Here is a 21,066-nt window from a genome sequence, read left to right as displayed (position 1 = left end):
GAGAGAGCGTGTCTTTCCGCCGTCAGCCTCGTTCCCCCTCCGAGATGCTGGATATATATATATTTCCTCCAGGACACTCTCTGCAATTGGTCCCCATAGTGCAGGGTCTTCAGAGATGATGGTACCTGAGGTGTCGTTACCTTGTTCTGTTTGCTGATGATGACCAGCCTCATCTCTGGCTTCGCTAAAGCTAAGCTACCGTTAGCTGAGGCTAAGCGTAGGCCAGCGATTCTTCCAAGCTAACGGTGGTTAGCTCCTTGACATCCTCCTCTTCATCATTCTTAGCTCTTTTAAAAAAGCTATTTATTCGCAGGACATTTTTAATAGTAGCCGCTTTTTTCTCTTCCTTTTCCTTCTTTCTTCTTTTCTCTTGGCAGCCCCGCTGGGCTTTTGGTTGCTGTCCATTTTTTGCAAACACCAACTTTCCGATAATTTCCCCACACTTTTACTCGCTGATACAACCCAATCTGACCATGAATCTGTTACAAATTAATTCCACTCTTTTAATCTTAACTCGTTCTTAAAAAACTGATCTTGAATCAGTATGATGTAAATAACCTGCTCTACGCCCGCCCACCTTTATCATTAGCCAATCTACACAGTGCATGCGGCCACTTCCAACATTTTTTGTAAACAACTTTTCTTTTTTATTCTGATTGGATAATTATCAAGATCGAGGCCAAGCCTTGTGTATACTATTTTTATGTAGCACAAAATAAAACTCCCATCATGGAGGGCCCCTCTCTGCGCAAGGGATTGCCCAGATTACCCTTATGGTAGATCTAGTTATGCCAGCTAGTGGTACAATCATACACTGATGCAATTACAATGTCATATGCCATAAAACATACCTAATCTCTCACGTTGTAGCGACTACGGCAAATCAGCTGTTCTCCCATAGTAGGCGGTTACAGGAGAACGTTGTGAAGTAGCAGTTAAAGTCGAACGCCAGGATGCCGTTGCTTCCGTAGTCCCTAATGGCCAGTGAAAGCATTTACTGCCAGTTAGTGTCGCGGGTAGACGCATGATACATCTGGGAATCAGGTTGGGCGTTTGCGCACTCATTCCGAAATTGTATAAAATATCCAGGGTTGGATTTAGTTTGTAAAATGGATTTTTTTTTTATATAATATCCTAATAAATGCAATTTCAACTATTTCTGAAGTGCTTCCTTTATAAAGAACACCGCTTTCTCACATAACGCAGTGAAACAGCCCCTGTATGAGTGAGTAATTGATTCTCGAGCCGTCGATATTAGCAGATTCAGCACTGAGTAACGTCGGACGTAAGAAGGTATTTAAGCAGCCTCCTAAGGTATAGTTTGGGGAACATGCCTAGAAATGGTATACCTTTAGTTAAGTTACACCTTTAGAGTCTAGAGACAACGTTATCGGGAAATCCAGCCATGGTCTTTGGTCACAACGTATGTGGACCACTTTCTGTTCTCCATGATGGTCTTCAGGATGAGGCTGACTCACCTCAGAGTTTGTGTTAATGGGTTCAGATGTCTATTCTTAGCTGTTCAAATGGTTAAAGAAAATATCTGAACAAAGGAAAATGTTTGATCGAAACAGGTTCTTCCTTTTTGCCCAGGTGATCAGATTTGGCTCTGTTGACTCTTCTCACTTCTCCTTTCTGTGCAAAATCTCCAGGTCCATATACTGTAGTACACCAGTTTTCTGACCAAAATGACCTGATTTCAACTTGTGAGCGGAAAACACTCACCCAGCATGTGAATGCTTTATAGAGTCCAAATATAACTGCACACTTAATTCATCATGAAATGTGCAGTTTATTATGCCTCTAAAATACACACTGAACAATATTACGCTATCTGGCCATTTCACAGCGTGATTTCTAGACTATCACAAGTAAGCCTACTGCTCTAACTTTTTACTGTACCTGTTTTTTTAATTGGCTTTTGAATTTAGTGTTATTGTAGATTAAAAAAACACGTTACCTTGCCAAAGCATAGACCAAGCTCTGTGATCTTATGGTGTTGTTGAGCGCTCCAAACTTCACATGCAACAGTCAGACAGTAATTGACAGTTCTCTGATCCAATGGCGCATAGGAATCGTCAGATTGACAGGACTCTAGCCCAATAGTGCTGGGAGAACCAGTGGGGGTGGCAATCATATTTCAGGGTGGCTGTGACACCCTTTACACACACCCCTGCTGAAGTGCCAGAGATGCGCTCATTGGCGCCATAGGCCCTGGCTGTGGCTTCTTCTGTGCTGAAGATGTTAAAGCACCAACGACTGCATTTTGCAGCCCTGTCTTAGGTCTGAAACGCTCACATATTTGGAAAACTCTGTACGGCCTATGCCTTACTCAAGTTGAACAGCTATATTTAATTTCAGATTTCCCTTCACGCACTAATTTGATTTTGCCGATACAATAAGCCAGCATGTTTCTTCGGATAAGCAATGACATCTCGAGTGTGAAATGAGATATATGGTTGAAAGCATTGCTAAACCTTCCTACCACTTTTGTACAGACTATTGAAGTGTGAATAATGTAACAATATATAAATATAATTGGTTTAGAGACACTTGTTTCCAAGGCCATTGGGATTAATGGATCAGGCACACAGGACAGTAGTGGCGACTGCCACAATTACACTGTGCAATTCCTTCTGTGTTGGGTTATCAGAACCCATCAGAGCACTAGGAAAATGATCAACAAATTGCAAGCATTTGTTACAATCTTGAGTGCTTCAGTCGGTCACTGTGTTCTGCACTCAACCAACTGGATATTCATTCATCTAATTTCTGTTCCACAACATGAAGGAAGTCATTCGGTTTTGAGGGAACACCTTACAATAAGGTTCATTAGTAGTCACAAACTAATAATGAACTGCACTTACACAGCATTTATTAATCTTTGTTGATGTTAATTTCAACATTTACTAATACTTTATTAAAATCTTGTTAACATTGGTTAATGTCCTGTGGATAAAACAAACAGCTTTATTTTGATTATCTATAATAAATACAGTAACACATGTATTGCTCATGTTAGTTAATACATTAATGTTCACTAATAAACCTAATGAACATTATTGTAAAGTGTTACCAGTTTTGAATGACAAAGTAAACGAAAGCATTTTCATTTCTGGGTCAACCATCCCTCTTATTTCTCAAACACCGGTCATATAGACACAGACACTGGGTTAAGATATTTTATTGACTGTGGAACTTCATGACTGCGCCGGTTTATCAGGAAATGCAGTTCTCTTGAAGACAGTGAGAACTGCTCCTTCACAGCCGTCTGACGTGTGGTGATCTAGCTCATGAGTTCATGAATCCGTCATCATGTCGGCCCCCTCTCCACCGGTGGCGTCACTCAGGCTCAGCTCCTCCAACATCTCGGCCAGAGAGATCCTGGGAGCGCCGTCGTCCTCCGTGTCGCTTTCCACAGGGATCTTTGAAGCATCTGTACAGGGAACATGACTGATGTGAGTACAGGGAACATGACTGATGTGAGTACAGTGAGAACATGACTGATGTGAGTACAGGGAACATGACTGATGTGAGTACAGTGAGAACATGACTGATGTGAGTACAGTGAGAACATGACTGATGTGAGTACAGGGAACATGACTGATGTGAGTACAGTGAGAACATGACTGATGTGAGTACAGTGAGAACATGACTGATGTGAGTACAGGGAACATGACTGATGTGAGTACAGTGAGAACATGACTGATGTGAGTACAGGGAACATGACTGATGTGAGTACAGGGAACATGACTGATGTGAGTACAGGGAACATGACTGATGTGAGTACAGTGAGAACATGACTGATGTGAGTACAGTGAGAACATGACTGATGTGAGTACAGGGAACATGACTGATGTGAGTACAGTGAGAACATGACTGATGTGAGTACAGGGAACATGACTGATGTGAGTACAGTGAGAACATGACTTCAGGAGGTGTACGGTCAGGGCTGACGGGGTTCATCACCTCTGAAGATGTTGACGTTCTTCCTCAGGATCTCGTCCTCCTCCAGGTCCTCCAGGAATTCATTGTATTGTCTATGAGAAACAGTCATCATCAGACGGGCAACAAAAGATGATTAGGAAAGAATAATGATTGATTTCCATGTTTTTGTTATAGCTCAGATGTATTTCTATACACTTGATCATTTCAACACCACAGGAAAAACTAATTTGCTACTGAACAGACTTCACTTTATTCGACTGAGTTATATCAAAGGTTTAATTAAAATATTACTAAAGAATATTATTCAATACTTTAAAGGGGTGGTTGATTGATTTCACTTTTCTAACTTTAGTTAGTGTGTAATGTTGCTGTTTGAGCATAAACAACATCTGCAAAGTTACAACGCTCAAAGTTCAGAGCAAAGGGAGATATTTGCTTTTACAGTAATCGCTGTTTAAGGACTACAACAAACGGCTGGTAGAGACTACACCACATTCCTCCTGGGTTAGTGACATCACTAATTCTAGAATTTACATAAACCCCGCCCCCTGAACACGATTTATAGATTATCATGACAGAATATGCTAATCAATGACTAGAAGATAAGCTACATAAATTCATCAACTAACCATTTAGAAGTGTTGTCTACATGTTGACACTTCTTCTTGAGTCTCTCCATCTTTGTTTGAATATAAAAGGCTAAAAGTTCTTGAAATGTTCAGTGTGTGTCTGTGTGAGGTAATCGAAGCTGCTAAGAACGAGCTCTTGAAGCTCCGCCCCCTGTGCCGGGAGCAGCAGCTCATTTGCATTTAAAGGAACACAAAAACGGTGTGTTTTTGCTCACCCTCAAAAAGTGACAACTTTAACATGCTATATAAACATATCTGTGGAGTATTTTGAGCTAAAACTTCACACACACACACTCTGGGGACATCAGAGACTTATTTTACATCTTGTGAAAAGGGCATTATACCACCCCTTTAAGGCTACATGCCAGTAAATAATTAAGCAAACTAAATGAATTAAATGAAAAAGCAACAGAAGAAAGAGTGCTTCCCGTTTGTCAGTATTTTAAAGTTACTGAAGTTATCAAGACAACAAGTGATTTTCTCTATTTCTTGTCAATACTGCAGATTAACTTTTAGGCAGTAAGGTGTCATTTGGTAATATAAGTTAATGCATCATCTAACATGAACTAACAGTGAGTGCTCTTAGCCTGATTGTGCGTGTAAGTGTGTTAACCCGTGTGCCTGTGTCTGACCTCTCGTCGTCGGTGTCTGCGGCGTCTCTCTCGCGCTCCAGCTCCCTCAGCTTCCACACGCGGTTCCTCGCTCTCCTCATGCGGTCGTAGCTCTTCTTTATCAGCACCTGAACACCGGCAGCACATGCTCACGCTTAATGTTCTCCTGCCGCTCAAACAGCACAGCTCAGCAAACACACCAGTTCATGCAGATCTTCAATGCAACACAACTCACTCTGGGTAAAAGCATGATAAAGTGACTGAAAACGTACGTTATCTTCAGATTTCAAGTGTGAGGTTTTTTGAATATTTTACCAGGGCTGCATTCATTTGAACAAAAATACAGTAAATCATCTGTTCTCTATGTGAATATACAGTAATGTGTAATTTATTCCTGTGATCAAAGCTGAATGTTCAGCATCATTACTCATTACAATCAGTCTTCAGTGTCACATGATCCTTCAGAAATCACTCTAATATGATGATTTGATGCTCAAGAAACATTTATGATTATTAGGGCTGGGTAAAAAAAATATCGATTTCTCGATTTTAATCGATCCTCATTTTTACGAAACGATATTGATTCTTAAAGGGATAGTTCACTTTGAAATTAAATTTCGGTATGTTTTAGCTTACCTCAAGGGCATCCAAGAAGTCTTTGTTTCCGCAGTAGTTCCAATTTTGATATTTTTAGGTCAAACCGTTCTTGTCTGTCAGTCATATAATGCAGGTCTATGGTCACTACCTCAAAGAGCATGCATAGAGTCCAAATTAAACAATTCCCCATCGTAAGTACACACTGATGGCCTAAGACACGAAACAAGCGGTTTGTGTGAGATAATGAACAGTATTTATATCATTTTTACCTCTTGTACACAACCACGTCCAAGTGATCTGAGGGCGCGGGCGCTTCCTGGTGTGTGACGTGTGCGCGCGTTCTGGCTTAGTCTGCGCAAGCGCCGGAAGTTTTTACAAGAGGTAAAAAACGATACTGTTCGTTTTCTCACACAAACCGCTCGTTTCGTGTCTTAGGCCATCAATGTGTACTTACGATGGGGAATTATTTAATTTGTGTCAATACCCAGCCCTAATGATTATTATCAGTGTGTAAAACGGTTGAGCTGCTTCATATGTTTGTGGAAACCGTCATTCATTTAATTCTTCGGGATTCTTTTATGAACAGAACGTTCAATAGAACAGCATTTATTTGAAATAGAATCTTTTGAACTAACATTATAAATGTCTTTACTGTCACTTTTGATACATTTAATGCATCCTTGATGAATAAAAGTGTTAATTTCTTTCTTTTCACATTCTGAGTTGTGATGAAGAGTTGTGATGAAGAGTTGTGTCTTACCACATCAGGAACATGGTGAGGGTTCATTTTGTTGAGGAACTCATCATTGATATTGGCATTGGCAAAATCAAAGCTGAGGTATAAAAACAAACGTGTGTTACAATCAAGGCATTGGGTGTTGTGTGTGTGAAATTAGTGCAGCGTGTAGACGGACCCCATGACCAGGTCTCCGATGTTCAGCAGGTGACCCAGGAAAGTCCTGCAGTGATACTGCTGACCCGAGTCCATCTCTGATGTCTTCTGGACCCAGACCTCAGCCAGCGTGTGCTGCACACACACACACACACACATATATCACTGCATCTTCATGCATTTTTGATTGTATTTACTAACCCAAGTCTCTAAATCTTAGTCATTTTTATGTGAGAAATACTTTGATCACTTCAGTAAGACAACTTGCAATAAGCCGAACCGATAGCAGCTCACGGCGGCTTCTTAACAGAGGTGTGTGTGGGAGATCTCACCTTATTGGAGGTGTGTGTGGGAGATCTCACCTTATTGGAGGTGTGTGTGGGAGATCTCACCTTATTGGAGGTGTGTGTGGGAGATCTCACCTTATTGGAGGTGAGGCCAGCGCCAGCCCCTAGCCTCTGGTCTCTGATGACGTCGATGTCCATGACGAGGAACTCCTCGAGCTGACGAGGGCTGCACAGGCTGTTGAACGGGTGACGCCAGTACGTGCTCCCGTCCACCTCAGCCACTGAAAACCACACGTTACACACTAATAAATACAGTGTGTGTGACTCCATCCTCAACAGAACTGGCCATCATGCTTCAGTTTGATTACAACCATATTTCTGTCACGATCATATATCCATTAACATGCTAAAACTATGCTAATGCATTTGGTGACGATTAGATCTGCCACACACGCTGCTGCCGCAGAGACTCTCCACAGACGTAATGTTTCTTAAACTGTACAAACTGTATATTCTCTCTCGTACACTAACCCTACCCATCACACACAACTTTCTGCAGTTTTACATTTAAAAAAAGTATGTTGTCATTTAATCTTTTTTTTATTTTTTATTTAAGCAATTTGATAAAAAAAAAAAAATTATTCTTTAAAAAAATAAAATAAATTAAAAGTGTACGTCGGTTGTAATACCCGTGTGATTATACACATTTGAGTCCTCATAAACCACATCTACAAGCACGCTCACATTTCCAACCGTTTAGAGTCGGGAATATTTATCTGTAAGAGTCTCTTCTGCTCACCAGTGATGCATTTATTTGATCAAAAATACAGTAAAAACAGTTAAATATTATTACAGTGTAAATCATCTGTTCTCCATGTGAATATACAGTAAAGTGTAATTTATTCCTGTGATCAAAGCTGAATTTTCAGCATCATTACTCCAGTCTTCAGTGTCACATGATCCTTCAGAAATCACTCTAATATAATGATTTTAAGAAACATTTCTGATTATCATATTCATATTAATGCATCTTTGCTAAATAAAACTTAACTTTTCAAAAGAAGAAAATCGTATTGACCCCAAACTTTTGACCGATACTGTACAGATGCATTTCTGCTGCACAAATATGGATACATTCATAATTTTAATATAAATACTATAATGGGTCAAACAGAATCAAAATGTTGCCAGCTAAAGTATGACTTATTTACTTTACAGATTTATCAAGTTCACATCATTTTTCCCATATAATTAATTTTCAAATTATTTATTTCTAAATGAGTAAATATGATGTAAAATAAATCTAAATTTAATTTCTGCAATTTTTAGGAAGGTGATTTATCTCAAAGAAAAAAAAATGATAATAAAAAAAAATGATATATATATGAGTCGACCGCTAGTCTTGTTGATTGAACGAGTGTATTTTCTAACTCTTTACTGGTGAAGTCATGAACAGGGAAGACTGGAGATCAGGGAAGACTGAAGTGACACGCAATACGATCAACAGCTGATTCATTTACATCTGCATTCACTGTACGACGAGCATTTTAATGAGACAAATGTTATAATATTGGCAACTATAATGAATATGTATTTGGCTTATTTGTACACTACACGAGGAGTGCTGTGAGGAGAACGGGCTGTATCCGGGCAGAACTCACCCTGCAGGGTGTTGGGGTCCATCAGGTGTATGGAGCTGGAGACCCGGATGCACACACACACCTGACCCATGTTACCCAGACTCTGGGCGAGCCGTGGAGACAGACACACCACACTGTCCTGCAACACACACCAAACACACACTCAAGTTATGCACGACATGTGAAATCAACCTGTGAGTGAGTGTGTGTGCGTGTGTGTGTGTGTGTGTGTGTGTGTGTGGAGCTGGACCTACAGGACAGAATAAGGTGAAAAACTCATTCTAATGGCTATACTAGGGCTGTGGAACAATTAATCACAAAACAAAAGTTTGTTTGCATAATGTGTGTGTACTGTGTTAGTGTATATTTAATTTGTATACATAAACACACACACATGCATGTATATATTTAATTATATATATAATTAATATATAAAAATACAAATATATACACAGTATACATGCAAATATTTCTGAAATATATACATGTATGTGTGTGTGTGTATATGTAACAAAATAATTACACAGTACACACGCATATATTATGAAAAACGAACTGTTTGGATGCGATTGATTGTCCAGCTCGCTCCACTGAGCCTCTCACAGCTCCTCTGACCCAAACTACTGCAAGAACCACATAACCCCAGCGCCTCCGCACTCCTCTTTCTCAGCGTTACTCTGATAACTGGGAGTGTGTTCATTCACAGGCAGTCCTGCTTGTTACTGTATAGTGTGTGTGTTAATGTCCTCCTCCTTCCGCCAGTAAATCACATCCCCACTCTGACGTTAAACCCCGGTCCTCATCCCGGGACTGAATTTCCCAGCACTCTGGCTCTGGCTTGCGTTCACACAGAAGGCTCTCCGACATTTATTCAGGAATTAAGGTCCAGATTGAGTACATCTTAAAATTACTGGATGCACATTTTCCTAAAATAAGCAGACAAAACTTCTTAAATACCGAAATGAACTGTAAGCGACCCATGAACTTCCTCAAACTGATAGAGGCTGTATAAAAACTGGCAAAGTATAAAACTGAAGTGCAATATGTTTGTGTGGACGTCAGTGTCTCCAGAATCAGACTCATTAACCGACGGCTGTGTCCGTGACCCCGGGGTGAACCCCACCTTGCAGACGGGAACGATCTCCACGGAGAAGGTGCTCTTGTAGTTGTAGGTGTTGGAGTGAACATCATGAGAGATCAGCCGCTGAGACGCCTTCGCCCTGCAGAGACAACACTCACCGTCAGATCTCAACAAGAACCTCACAGTAAGGGTTTGATGCTCACTCTCAACTCCCATAATGCTTCACTTCTATCCTGACACACTGAATCAGAGTCAGCCACTCATTTGGAGTTTAAATCACTGTGCATTTAAAGGAGTCGTTCACTTCAGAATTAAAATCTCCTGATCATTCACTCTCCTCCACGTCATCCAAGATGTTCATGTCTGTCTTTCTTCAGTGGAAAAGAAATGAAGGTTTTTGAGGAAAACACTCCAGGATCGTGTCGAGACTTTGAAGCTGCACTGAAACTCACATCTGGACCTTCGACCCGTTGGACCCCATTGAAGACACTATATGGAGAAACATCCTGGAGTGTTTTCCTCAAAAACCTTCATTTCTTTTCCACTGAAGAAAGAAAGACATGAACATCTTGGATGACGTGAGGAGAGTGAATGATCAGGAAATGTTCATTCTGAAGTGAACTGATCCTTTAAACCACTAAAGTGACATGAAATTGTGTGTATCGTGTTTAGACTCCAATGCTTAGGAAACAGAAAACAGTGCAGGTGCCATCAGCCCTGATACTGAGTGAGTGAATGTGACTGAACTGCGGTGTGTGTGTGTGTGTGTGTGTCAGACCTGCAGGGAACAGTGCACTGCAGGAAGTCCACCATCTTCTGGCCGTGCTGCTTGGAGCCGTAGTAGAAGTCGATGCCCTCTGAAACAGGAAGAAGAGATGAGCACAGATCGCCCAGTCACGCGCCACACGCAGCACTGAGCATGATGGGAAACGCAGCACTGAGCATGATGGGAAACGCAGCACTGAGCATGATGGGAAACGCAGCACTGAGCATGATGGGAAACGCAGCACTGAGCATGATGGGAAACGCAGCACTGAGCATGATGGGAAACGCAGCACTGAGCATGATGGGAAACGCACCGTGAATCTCCTTGATGCGCACGGTGTTCTGGTGCAGCTTGTGCTTCAGGATCAGCTGCTCCAGGTAGTAGAACGTCTTCTTGTGGAGCGTCTGAGGGAACATCACAGGTCAAACTATTTAAGCCAGAATCCAGAATCCCTGCTACCAATTTTAATACTAGCGGTGGGCATTTTTCAAAATAATGTATTTGAATATTAGGGCTCATAAAAATCTACATTTTTTTATTTAAATGATGTTTAACAAGTAAGACGTTATTTTTTAAGTTATTTTATATTTTTGTCACCTTTTCTGCACAAGTTCACGGTTAGGCAATACACACAACAAGCGTACGATATATCTTAAGGTTTTCTTTTAGTTGGACAATATGTGTAAACAAAAAATATAAAGAACAAAAGCATTTAAGCTCAAGCAGCGCAAACGAAAAAAAAAAAATGCTAATAAAGCAGATTCAGCCAGTTATCGTCCAGAACGTCCACTCGAGTCAGCTTTGAGTCATGATTATCATGTTTATATTGTTTCACGTTGAGAAAAACAGTAATATCCACACGCTGGAGTGAGAACGCTGCGCTGACAGACGCGTCAGACTCAGAGATAGCGGTGTGCGAAGCGAAGTTTCTAACAGCGGTCGACCGATATATCGCCAAGACATTTGCCATTTTTAAAATATCGGCATCGGCCGATCAGTTTTTCTGATTGGCCGATGTGTTGGAAGCGGGACTTTTATTTTGACGGGCGGCGCTGAGAACACCAGAGAAGAGAACGGCAGCGCCTGATCACACAGCGCTCACTCACATTATCAATCTTCATCAGTTTACTATCTTTGTCAGTAATATCTAATACTTTGTTAGAGCTGGTAAACAAAGAAAGTAAATGGTATGCGAAAAAGTAAAGTGTTGCTTTTATATTATTTGTAACAGAAAAGGCAAACAATTAGGCTAAAATACTTTCTCATTTACCGTCAACATTCAGCAAATGCTCATCTACGTCATTTAAAAAAGATCCGCTTCAGGAGACGTGATCGAAAAACTTAAATCCTTCATTTTAAAATATGCTGTGCTATATCCAGTTGCCCACTGTGTCATATTCATATCGTTTTCACTGTGTGTTGTATGTAATATTAGCGTTACCTTGTCTTTATTTGAAAAAATATGATTACCAGTGCGCACAATATTACCAGATTACTGAGTGCCCTGTTACAGTGTTTACTTCCTCTTTATTCACATATTCATATATTTTACTTTATTTGTGAAAAAACTGTAACAGGACTGCAGATTCAAGAAGTTGCCATCTAAAGTATGCATGTTTATTTTAAAGATTTGTTTTATAATTTATTTATAATTTATTAAATATTGATAAAAAAAAAAATAAAAAAATAAAAAAAAATATATATATATATATATATATATATATATATATATATATATATATATATATATATATATAAATCGATATATATTTTAGGTCGATCACTATTTCTAACAGCACTGTGTGTTTTCTGTTATTAAATCGGGGTCTCCCTCAACAAAACTTAAAGGAAGCATGTGTCTCTAAATCACTCTGCTATCAGAAGTTATCATCTCTTAACAGTAATTCCATTTTTTAATATCATTATTTATAAGATCAGTCATCTAATAATTCCAAACTTCGGGAGGCGGAGTTAAACACGCTCCACAGCGCCACCCAGTGCTCTTAGCTATAACTGCGAGTTAGTGCTGGGGTTTATCACGGATCCACTGCATTTACACCCAGCAAAGTGACATAGTAAAATTCAAATAGTATTTTATTTTTCAAAAAATAATTCCAAATAATTGAATATTCGTGCACAGCCCTGTTTAACACCACAGCAAACCTCAGTTAGGCTAGCGCTGCTTTAAGTTCATAGCTTACTCACTCACATCTGTTTCTGTGTATCTGTAGTCACAGGACAGTGTGTTTATATCACATTTAGAAAGAATGATCACTTCCACCAAAAACACGACCTGAGGAGTTTTAGCACTCTCTCCAGTGACGGTCCCAATACAGGGAAATCTTCAGTCAGAGAAACAGAGGAAGCTCCCGGAGAACCACAGTTGCTTTATTTTATGACATATGCGGAGCTAAATCTGGATATCAGACAGTCCGGAATAAAGAGACGAGACGTACCGACAGATCAAATAGAAACATGACTGTGATAGCCTATATGATGTGTCTGATGTCTTCAAGCTGTCATGTTTACCAGGTTTACTACGGTAATGGATATTTCAAAGACTCACTGCGGTCTGAAAGTGAGTTCTGAGCTAAAAGCATTGTAAAAGTCTTTAATGCTGATGTCAGCTGGTATATGAAATCATCTGGACCGACAGTGGAAACAGGGCATGTTTGGACAGTTGGTGGATCTCCTCCTGATATTAGAAGCTAGAGTCATCCTGGACCGGCCTATTCTGCAATACTAACAGCCCGGCCCCGTCGGTCTGAGGGTCGGTGTAAAGCGCGCGCACCTTCTGCCGGACTTGCACCACTGCTTTCCAGAAGTCCTTGGCCTCGACTCGGTGGCAGTCGTCGCACATCTGATGCAGGATGACGAACTCCACCACGAACACCTGCTGCAGGATGGCCCCGTTCAGCACCTGCGGGACACACACTCACTGAGACACTGCTCTGACTGCGGGATCACCTCACACACACACACACACACACTGCTCTGACTGGAGGATCACCTCAGACTCACACACAGCTCTGACTGGGGGATCACCTCACACACTCACAGTTCTGACTGGGGGATCACCTCACACACACACACACACTGCTCTGACTGGGGGATCACCTCACACACACACACACTGCTCTGACTGGGGGATCACCTCACACACACACACACACTGCTCTGACTGGGGGATCACCTCACACACACACACACTGCTCTGACTGGGGGATCACCTCACACACACACTGAAACACTGCTCTGACTGGGGGATCACCTCACACACACACACTGCTCTGACTGGAGGATCACCTCAGACTCACACACACTGCTCTGACTGGGGGATCACCTCACACACACACACTGCTCTGACTGGAGGATCACCTCAGACTCACACACTGCTCTGACTGGGGGATCACCTCACACACTCACAGTTCTGACTGGGGGATCACCTCACACACACACACTGCTCTGACTGGGGGATCACCTCACACACACACACTGCTCTGACTGGAGGATCACCTCAGACTCACACACTGCTCTGACTGGGGGATCACCTCACACACTCACAGTTCTGACTGGGGGATCACCTCACACACACACACACACTGCTCTGACTGGGGGATCACCTCAGACTCACACACACTGCTCTGACTGGGGGATCACCTCACACACACACTGAAACACTGCTCTGACTGGGGGATCACCTCACACACACACACACTGCTCTGACTGGGGGATCACCTCAGACTCACACACACACACACACACACACACTGCTCTGACTGGGGGATCACACACACACAGCTCTGACTGGGGGATCACCTCACACACACACACACTGCTCTGACTGGGGGATCACCTCAGACTCACACACACACACACACACACTGCTCTGACTGGGGGATCACCTCAGACTCACACACAGCTCTGACTGGGGGATCACCTCAGACTCACACACACACACACTGCTCTGACTGGGGGATCACCTCAGACTCACACACACACACACACACTGCTCTGACTGGGGGATCACCTCACACACACACACACTGCTCTGACTGGGGGATCACCTCACACACACACACACTGCTCTGACTGGGGGATCACCTCAGACTCACACACACACACACACACACACTGCTCTGACTGGGGGATCACCTCAGACTCACACACACACACACTGCTCTGACTGGGGGATCACCTCAGACTCACACACACACACACACACACACACACACTGTACCTCTTTCTGGATGGTCAGCTTCAGCTTGATGCGTTTAGAGTGGGGTTCTGTCCACAAGAAGCCGGCGTCGATGAGCCTCACCTGGGTGGGGATGAAGCACAGCGTGAGCATCAGCTGCAGCCGTTCCTGACGGGACGAGTGTGTAAGTCACCAACCTTAGTCATGGAGGCCTTCAGCTTCTTCAGGCACAGCGCCAGAAGCTCCCGGGACTCCAGAGCGCACTGAATCCAGGTGCCCGGCGGCTGCAGGTACCTGACCACACAGGAGAACACTACTTACACACACACACACACACACAGGGCCTAAAACTAACTTTCTGCCACTGACCATAAATGTTTATTACCGGCCATGAAACCACTGAAAATTCACAATTCTCTATTTCAGTGTTCTACACCACAGCTAAAACCTCTAGCCTAACTAATTAGGGTTGCGCGATATGCTCCATTTTCATATCGTCCTATCGTCAGCCTGTGAGATCGGCGATACACGATATTATCGTGAGGGGGCGGGGCTTACTTATTTGATTATTAACTTGCTTATTTACTCATCAATTTGCTTGTTTTATTACTTCGTTTTAAATGAGAATCTTTTTTCTATTTTGCTAGCAAAGGTGGAGTGTTTATTAATAGGCTAAATCAGGTTATTTCCTGGTATAGTGAGGTAAAAAAAAGATCCTAATCATTCTTGTATCTGACTCGGAGTATTTCAACATGTCAGCGGGAAATTTACGGACACACATTATCCTCTCATGCCGTTACAGATCTGCAGCATTTTGACTGTTTGACGAGATGTGAACACGTTTTAATTTCTTGATTCAAGAAAGAGTCGGAGTCTGCGATATATGTCCTCCTACCAGTGCTCTCTCTGTCTGGATGCACTTCACATGCGCACCGCACTTCAATAACGCAGGTGTTTTAAATGCCAGGAGAAATCAGAGGCAAAAATCTAAAAGTCGATCGGTTATACGCCGACTTAAACTTATGACTTGACTCCGATAAAGGAAAACGGGTTAATGTGTTTACATGACCACATGCATTGTCAGTTTATTCAGCATAATCGAGTTAATAACGTGCATGTAAACGCGCTCAATCCCTGAAAACGAAAGCAGAAACGGACTGAGCTTTCGCTGCATTAACAGCACGTTCTCTCAGAGTCGACGGTGGATAACGGTAGGCTACAGCAACTATCTTAATTACTGGCTGAATATTTCTCTTGTGGACTTACATTATTGACAAAGAAAAAATTAGAAGAATATTTCTTGTTAAACAAGTTTGAAGTTGCTTGTGATTTTCACAGATGGCAGAGTTTCACAGATGCTTCGTGAACTAAAGACTTTTATTAGGCCTAGGCGGCCTATATCATTTTATTGATATTATTATTATAATTAATATTTTGTAATTGTATTGTTTTTAGTGTTAATAGTGTCATTAAATATTTTGTTAATGTGCTATGGAAACAAAATACTGACGAACAACGATGCCGCGTCTTCATCTAGGCTCTGTATAAAAATTATGCGTCTGTTAAAGCACTCTTGACAATTTGTGAATGGATCACCTTGCAATGAAATTTCGTTGTGGGATGTAGTTTTTGTTTTGTCTGTTTTAAAAACATTTTCTTTGAGGAGTCCTCATACGCGCGTGATATGGCGCAAGTGTGGTTATGTGGTGATGTCGTTATGAATTTAGGCAAGGCAAATATAATTGTAGTTCCTAATTAATTTAATAACTATACTAGCTTCATAATAATAATAATGATTTAATACATTAATGGAAAAACGAGCCAATTATCGTATTGATATCGTCAAAGGCATCTGCCATCGGCGATATCTCTGTCTATCGTCAATACACGATACTATCGTCTATCGGCACAACCCTATAACTAATATACATTTAAAACATTATTAAAGACTAGCAAATAATCAGTAATGAAATAAGAACAAATAATCAAATTACAAGCAAAAGCACAGATAAATACAATATAACAAATATACAAATGAAATAAGCAGTGCTCTTCAGGAAGGTCTTCAAGCACCAAAATGTAATAAAGTAAGCAAGTGTAAAATAATGTATAGTCCTCACTGTACAAGTTAAACATCCTTATTAATTAATCCTTACTAAAGTTTTTTTTAAAATAGTTATTCAGTCAACAGCAGACCGCAGTCCTTTGTTGTTTGATAAACACTGAAAACATAGACAGTAGCAGGAATATTAGGATGCTGTCACTTTAAGAGCGAATGCACTGATCCAATACACTGATACACACGCGTTTGCGTTCACTTAAGACACAATCTACTGTTTACTGGGATACTCACTATTTTTTGACAATTTTATGTGAATTTGTCCGCTGAAGTGCAAGACGACGTGAAAGAGAGCTCAGTTTAGTATCCGCACGCAAGTATGTATTTAGTATATACATATTTACATGTGTATATATTTCTGATGATGATTTACTTTTAGATTTAAGTGTGTGCACGTTTAAAAGGACTATGATTTCAGTTTTTTTCAGTTGTCTGCTTTTTAATGATCTCAAGGAACGAAAATTTTGCCATCATTTACACCTAATGACATCCCAAACTGTGGCATTTATCCGGGATAGATAGATAGATAGATAGATAGATAGATAGATAGATAGATAGATAGATAGATAGATAGATAGATAGGGGTGTGTGTGTGTGTGTGTGTGTGTGTGTGTGTGTGTGTGTGTGTGTCAGCTGTGAAGGTGAAGACTGGTGTTGTCGTACCGTTCACACTGCCTGCAGAAGTGGACTGACACCTGTTTGGGAATGCCTTCGGAGATGTCCACTTGAGTCCTCAGGCAGGACACACACATGTTGGCAGGGTTTGGAGGAATGGGAACACCACATGTACAGCACAGACTGCAGAGGAGACACACAGAGATTATACACACTTCTCTAACAGGTCGCCAAGTTAAGGAGCGTCTCTAAAGTTACATACATTTGTATACACGTTTCTCAAGGTGAAAAACACTGTTAAGGTGTCGCTGTATGAACACTGTGATAAGCAGAGGTGGACAGTAACAAAGTACATTTACTTGAGTACTGTACTAAGTACACTTTTTGAGTATCTGTACTTTACTTGAGTATTATTTTTTCTGGAAACTTTTTACTTTAACTTCACTACATTTGAAAGACAAATATTGTACTTTTTACTCCACTACAAATCTGTCAAGATCCTTGAGTAGAAAGTAACATCAGTCAGTGGATGATTTTGGTTGCAGGGGTTGCATTTGCATGAAAGTCGGGTTGACGTCAGAACGCTGCATCTGATTGACATCAGAACCCGACGTCAGATTGACGTTGGATATTGATTGAAAATAAAAGTCGGGTTGACGTCAGAACCCGACTGATGTTGCTTTCTGACGTCAACCCGATTTTCATTTACAACCACAATACAACGTCTGTCCAACGTTGGAGATCAACATCAATCTGACATTGGATTCTGACATAAACCTGATTTTCATTTTCAACGCTGGGTTTGCTCTTCTAAATGCGACTTTTGTCACTTTTTTGGAGCACACTAGCTTATAGATAACAGTAAGGCTAACATATTCATACTAAAAGCCAAAAAACTTTAAATAGGGCAATATTTGAGGGAACAGCCATTTGTGTGTCCGAAACCATTGTGGACGTTATTGAGTGACTTATTCAATCTTACATTCAATCCCACTACTGGAACTGTGTTCTAGAAATAAATGTGATATTGATATGAGGGTAGGTAGGCAGGCATAGATTCAGAGGCATACGGTACTTTAAGTATTACATACAACAATGCAACAATAATAAAACAATGCATTGACATTTACTTTTAATACTTAAGTATTTTTAAAAACTAGTACTTCTGTACTTTTACTTAAATAAAAATAGGTCTTTACAACTTTTACTTGTAACGGAGTAATATTTGACCAGTAGTATCTGTACTTTCACTCAAGTAAGGAAGTTGTGTACTTCGTCCACCTCTGGTATAAGTCATCGCTGTTATCACAGCACTATCATCATGAGAGATGTGAAGAAGGACCCGTGTAATACTCACATGTTGCCGTGGCTGCTCGATGGCGGGGCCTGCATGTACTCCATGATGACTACAATAACAGTGAAATCACTTTAATAGACCAAACTCTGTTCGGCTCTGCTGTCATTCATAAAGCTTAAAATATAGATGACAATATGATCGTCTGAGTCCGTCACTCTACCACAGTGCTGTTTAGAAGAGTGACTCTCAGTATAAACCGCTAACTAGCACACACACACTAAGTCAATACTCACTGTGTTGGAGAATCAGCGCTAACCAATTCAATAAATTACATCAATATTTCCTCGCGAACATCACATGAACATACACATGTGTCTGCGACTGCTGATGACGTCACCACGCGTGGTCACTCAGAGTGACAGGACCCAGAAGAGCTGCCCGTCATAGGCCTGAATGTAAATGCGAGTAACAATGTGGAACATTTCATTAGAAGGAATACAAATGCAACTCGATGAAATTAACACATAGAGCTCACATCAAACCCCAGTAAAGCAGAAACAAAAGTAATGTTCAGGAAATGTAATTTAATCAAGCTTGGACCTTGGAGATAAAGAGATGAACGGGATGCATTTATACAGAGAAAACAACAATAGGAATTAATCTTTAGAGCGTCAGGATTCAGTAATGACAATGGCAATCCAACCGTCTCCATTGACTTTGCATTGCGAGAGGCTGCCTGCTTGTGATTTATGACTTATAACAAAAGACAGAAAAATGTCTAAAAGCTGCAATGTGACAAGATGTACAGCAAACAAGCTAAATAACCCAGAAATACATTTTTATAAGCTGTCGACCCCAAAAAACGGTTGTTTCAGGCTGAAGGACATAAAAGTGGATCAATTGAGACAGAGCGCAACTAGTTCTCGAACTACTCTGAGAACTACGCCCATTGGAACGCGACATTATTGTAAAAAAAAAAACACATTCATTATTTTAACCATGTCGATTGCTTATTTCACCACACTATGTGAACCTGAGAGGAGGAGATATATTGAGAAGTTACATTTTATTGGTCTATGTCAACTCAGTGCCCCTTTTCCTTACCTTCCTTTTTTTGGAAAAATTAACCGACTGAATGGCCCAACGTGAAATACCCTGATATCTACAACTATTTCATCGAATCACCAGGTAACAGCATCATTTCACCTATGACCAAAACACACACTGTTACTAAAATAATGGGACAAGTTAGCTATTAGAAAGCTATATTAGCTATATATATATTAGCTATGTGTGCAAGTAGCTGTAGCTTGGGCCAATTGGTAGCCTAAATAGTGTACATACTGTGCATAAATAGGTTAACCAAAACAAATGTGTTTATGTCTGAGAACATAGGCTACTTACCTGCAGACACTGAAATGACATACACTGTGTGATACTGTACAAATATTTTGAGTGTCCCTTAGTTTCCTATAAATAACCACGGATGTCCCGTATTTTCCTTTTCTGAAGTTGCCAACCCTATGCATAATTTATTTAGCTTAGCTTTAGCCTCTAACATATTTATTAATAATCAAGAGGCAGCCTTAGCTTTATGAAAGTTACATCCCCAATAAAGATTTACTAAAAGTTTGTCATGAGAAGAGTATCGAGTTAAAGCTGATTGCTTGTTATTTGTCTTACCTATTGATAGGAATTTATACTCATACAACAATGAAAAACTACTGTTCATTGGATGGCCACAACTTTTTTATCAGTGGATGGGTGCAAGTTGTGTACCACCACAAACCAACTAACTCAGACTGCGTAGTTTTTAAGACTGATGTGAAGCCATCCTGGAGGGTCACAGACCCATCACATCACACATGGGTTGCTGTGAGGAGTAATGGAACCGTTGTGGCAGCCCATTGTGACTGTACGGCAGGGTAAGATAAAAGCAGATACCAGCAAAGTAGAATTTTACACTTTGTTTTAAGACCTGTACCAATTCATTGTCGTTCTTTCCCTATTAGGCTTGGAGAGACATGTTCTCATGTGAGGGCTGTTCTTTCTAAGCTAGAGACATCTGTCTGTCTTGGTTTCAACAAAGTGGCATGCACTGATCTTGCATGTCAGTGGAATAAGGTGTGCACTAAAAAAGTAGAGCCAGGCTTAATTAAAGACATTGATTTCTATAGTGACTCAGCCAAGGCAAAACCACCTGCCAAGAGATGCAAACAGAAAGGACCTGTACCTCCAGCTACAGATGCCCAGCAAATGCAACTATTGGAGATGTTGTCCTCCACAGGAACCAGTGCAGTGGGCCTTAAAACACACAGAAAATTTACAAGATCAGCAAAGCTGTGGTTCCACAATCTTGATGGCATATCAGAGGATGATATATTGA

At 40.9% G+C, this 21,066-nt stretch overlaps 1 protein-coding gene across 1 annotated transcript; it reads right to left on the bottom strand.

Moving 5' to 3' along the window:
• Positions 1-3,168: 3,168 nt before the first annotated feature.
• nmd3 (NMD3 ribosome export adaptor) lies at positions 3,169-19,112 on the bottom strand. Its single transcript, XM_084126530.1, has 16 exons — positions 18,974-19,112; positions 18,741-18,789; positions 17,432-17,566; positions 14,847-14,943; positions 14,692-14,772; positions 13,243-13,371; positions 10,765-10,855; positions 10,464-10,542; positions 9,728-9,824; positions 8,626-8,743; positions 7,100-7,245; positions 6,700-6,812; positions 6,546-6,618; positions 5,210-5,316; positions 3,970-4,040; positions 3,169-3,436 (listed from the first exon to the last, which is right to left on the bottom strand). Exons 2-16 carry the CDS (start codon positions 18,782-18,784, stop codon positions 3,300-3,302), a joined length of 1,518 nt encoding a protein of 505 aa, XP_083982656.1. The 5' UTR covers positions 18,785-18,789; positions 18,974-19,112; the 3' UTR covers positions 3,169-3,299.
• Between the last annotated feature and the right edge of the window lie 1,954 nt (positions 19,113-21,066).

The sequence above is a fragment of the Abramis brama genome, assembly GCF_963993115.1.
Source record: "Abramis brama genome assembly, chromosome: 10".
NCBI lineage: Eukaryota > Metazoa > Chordata > Actinopteri > Cypriniformes > Leuciscidae > Abramis > Abramis brama.
This window is presented reverse-complemented; position numbering and strand designations above follow the sequence as displayed.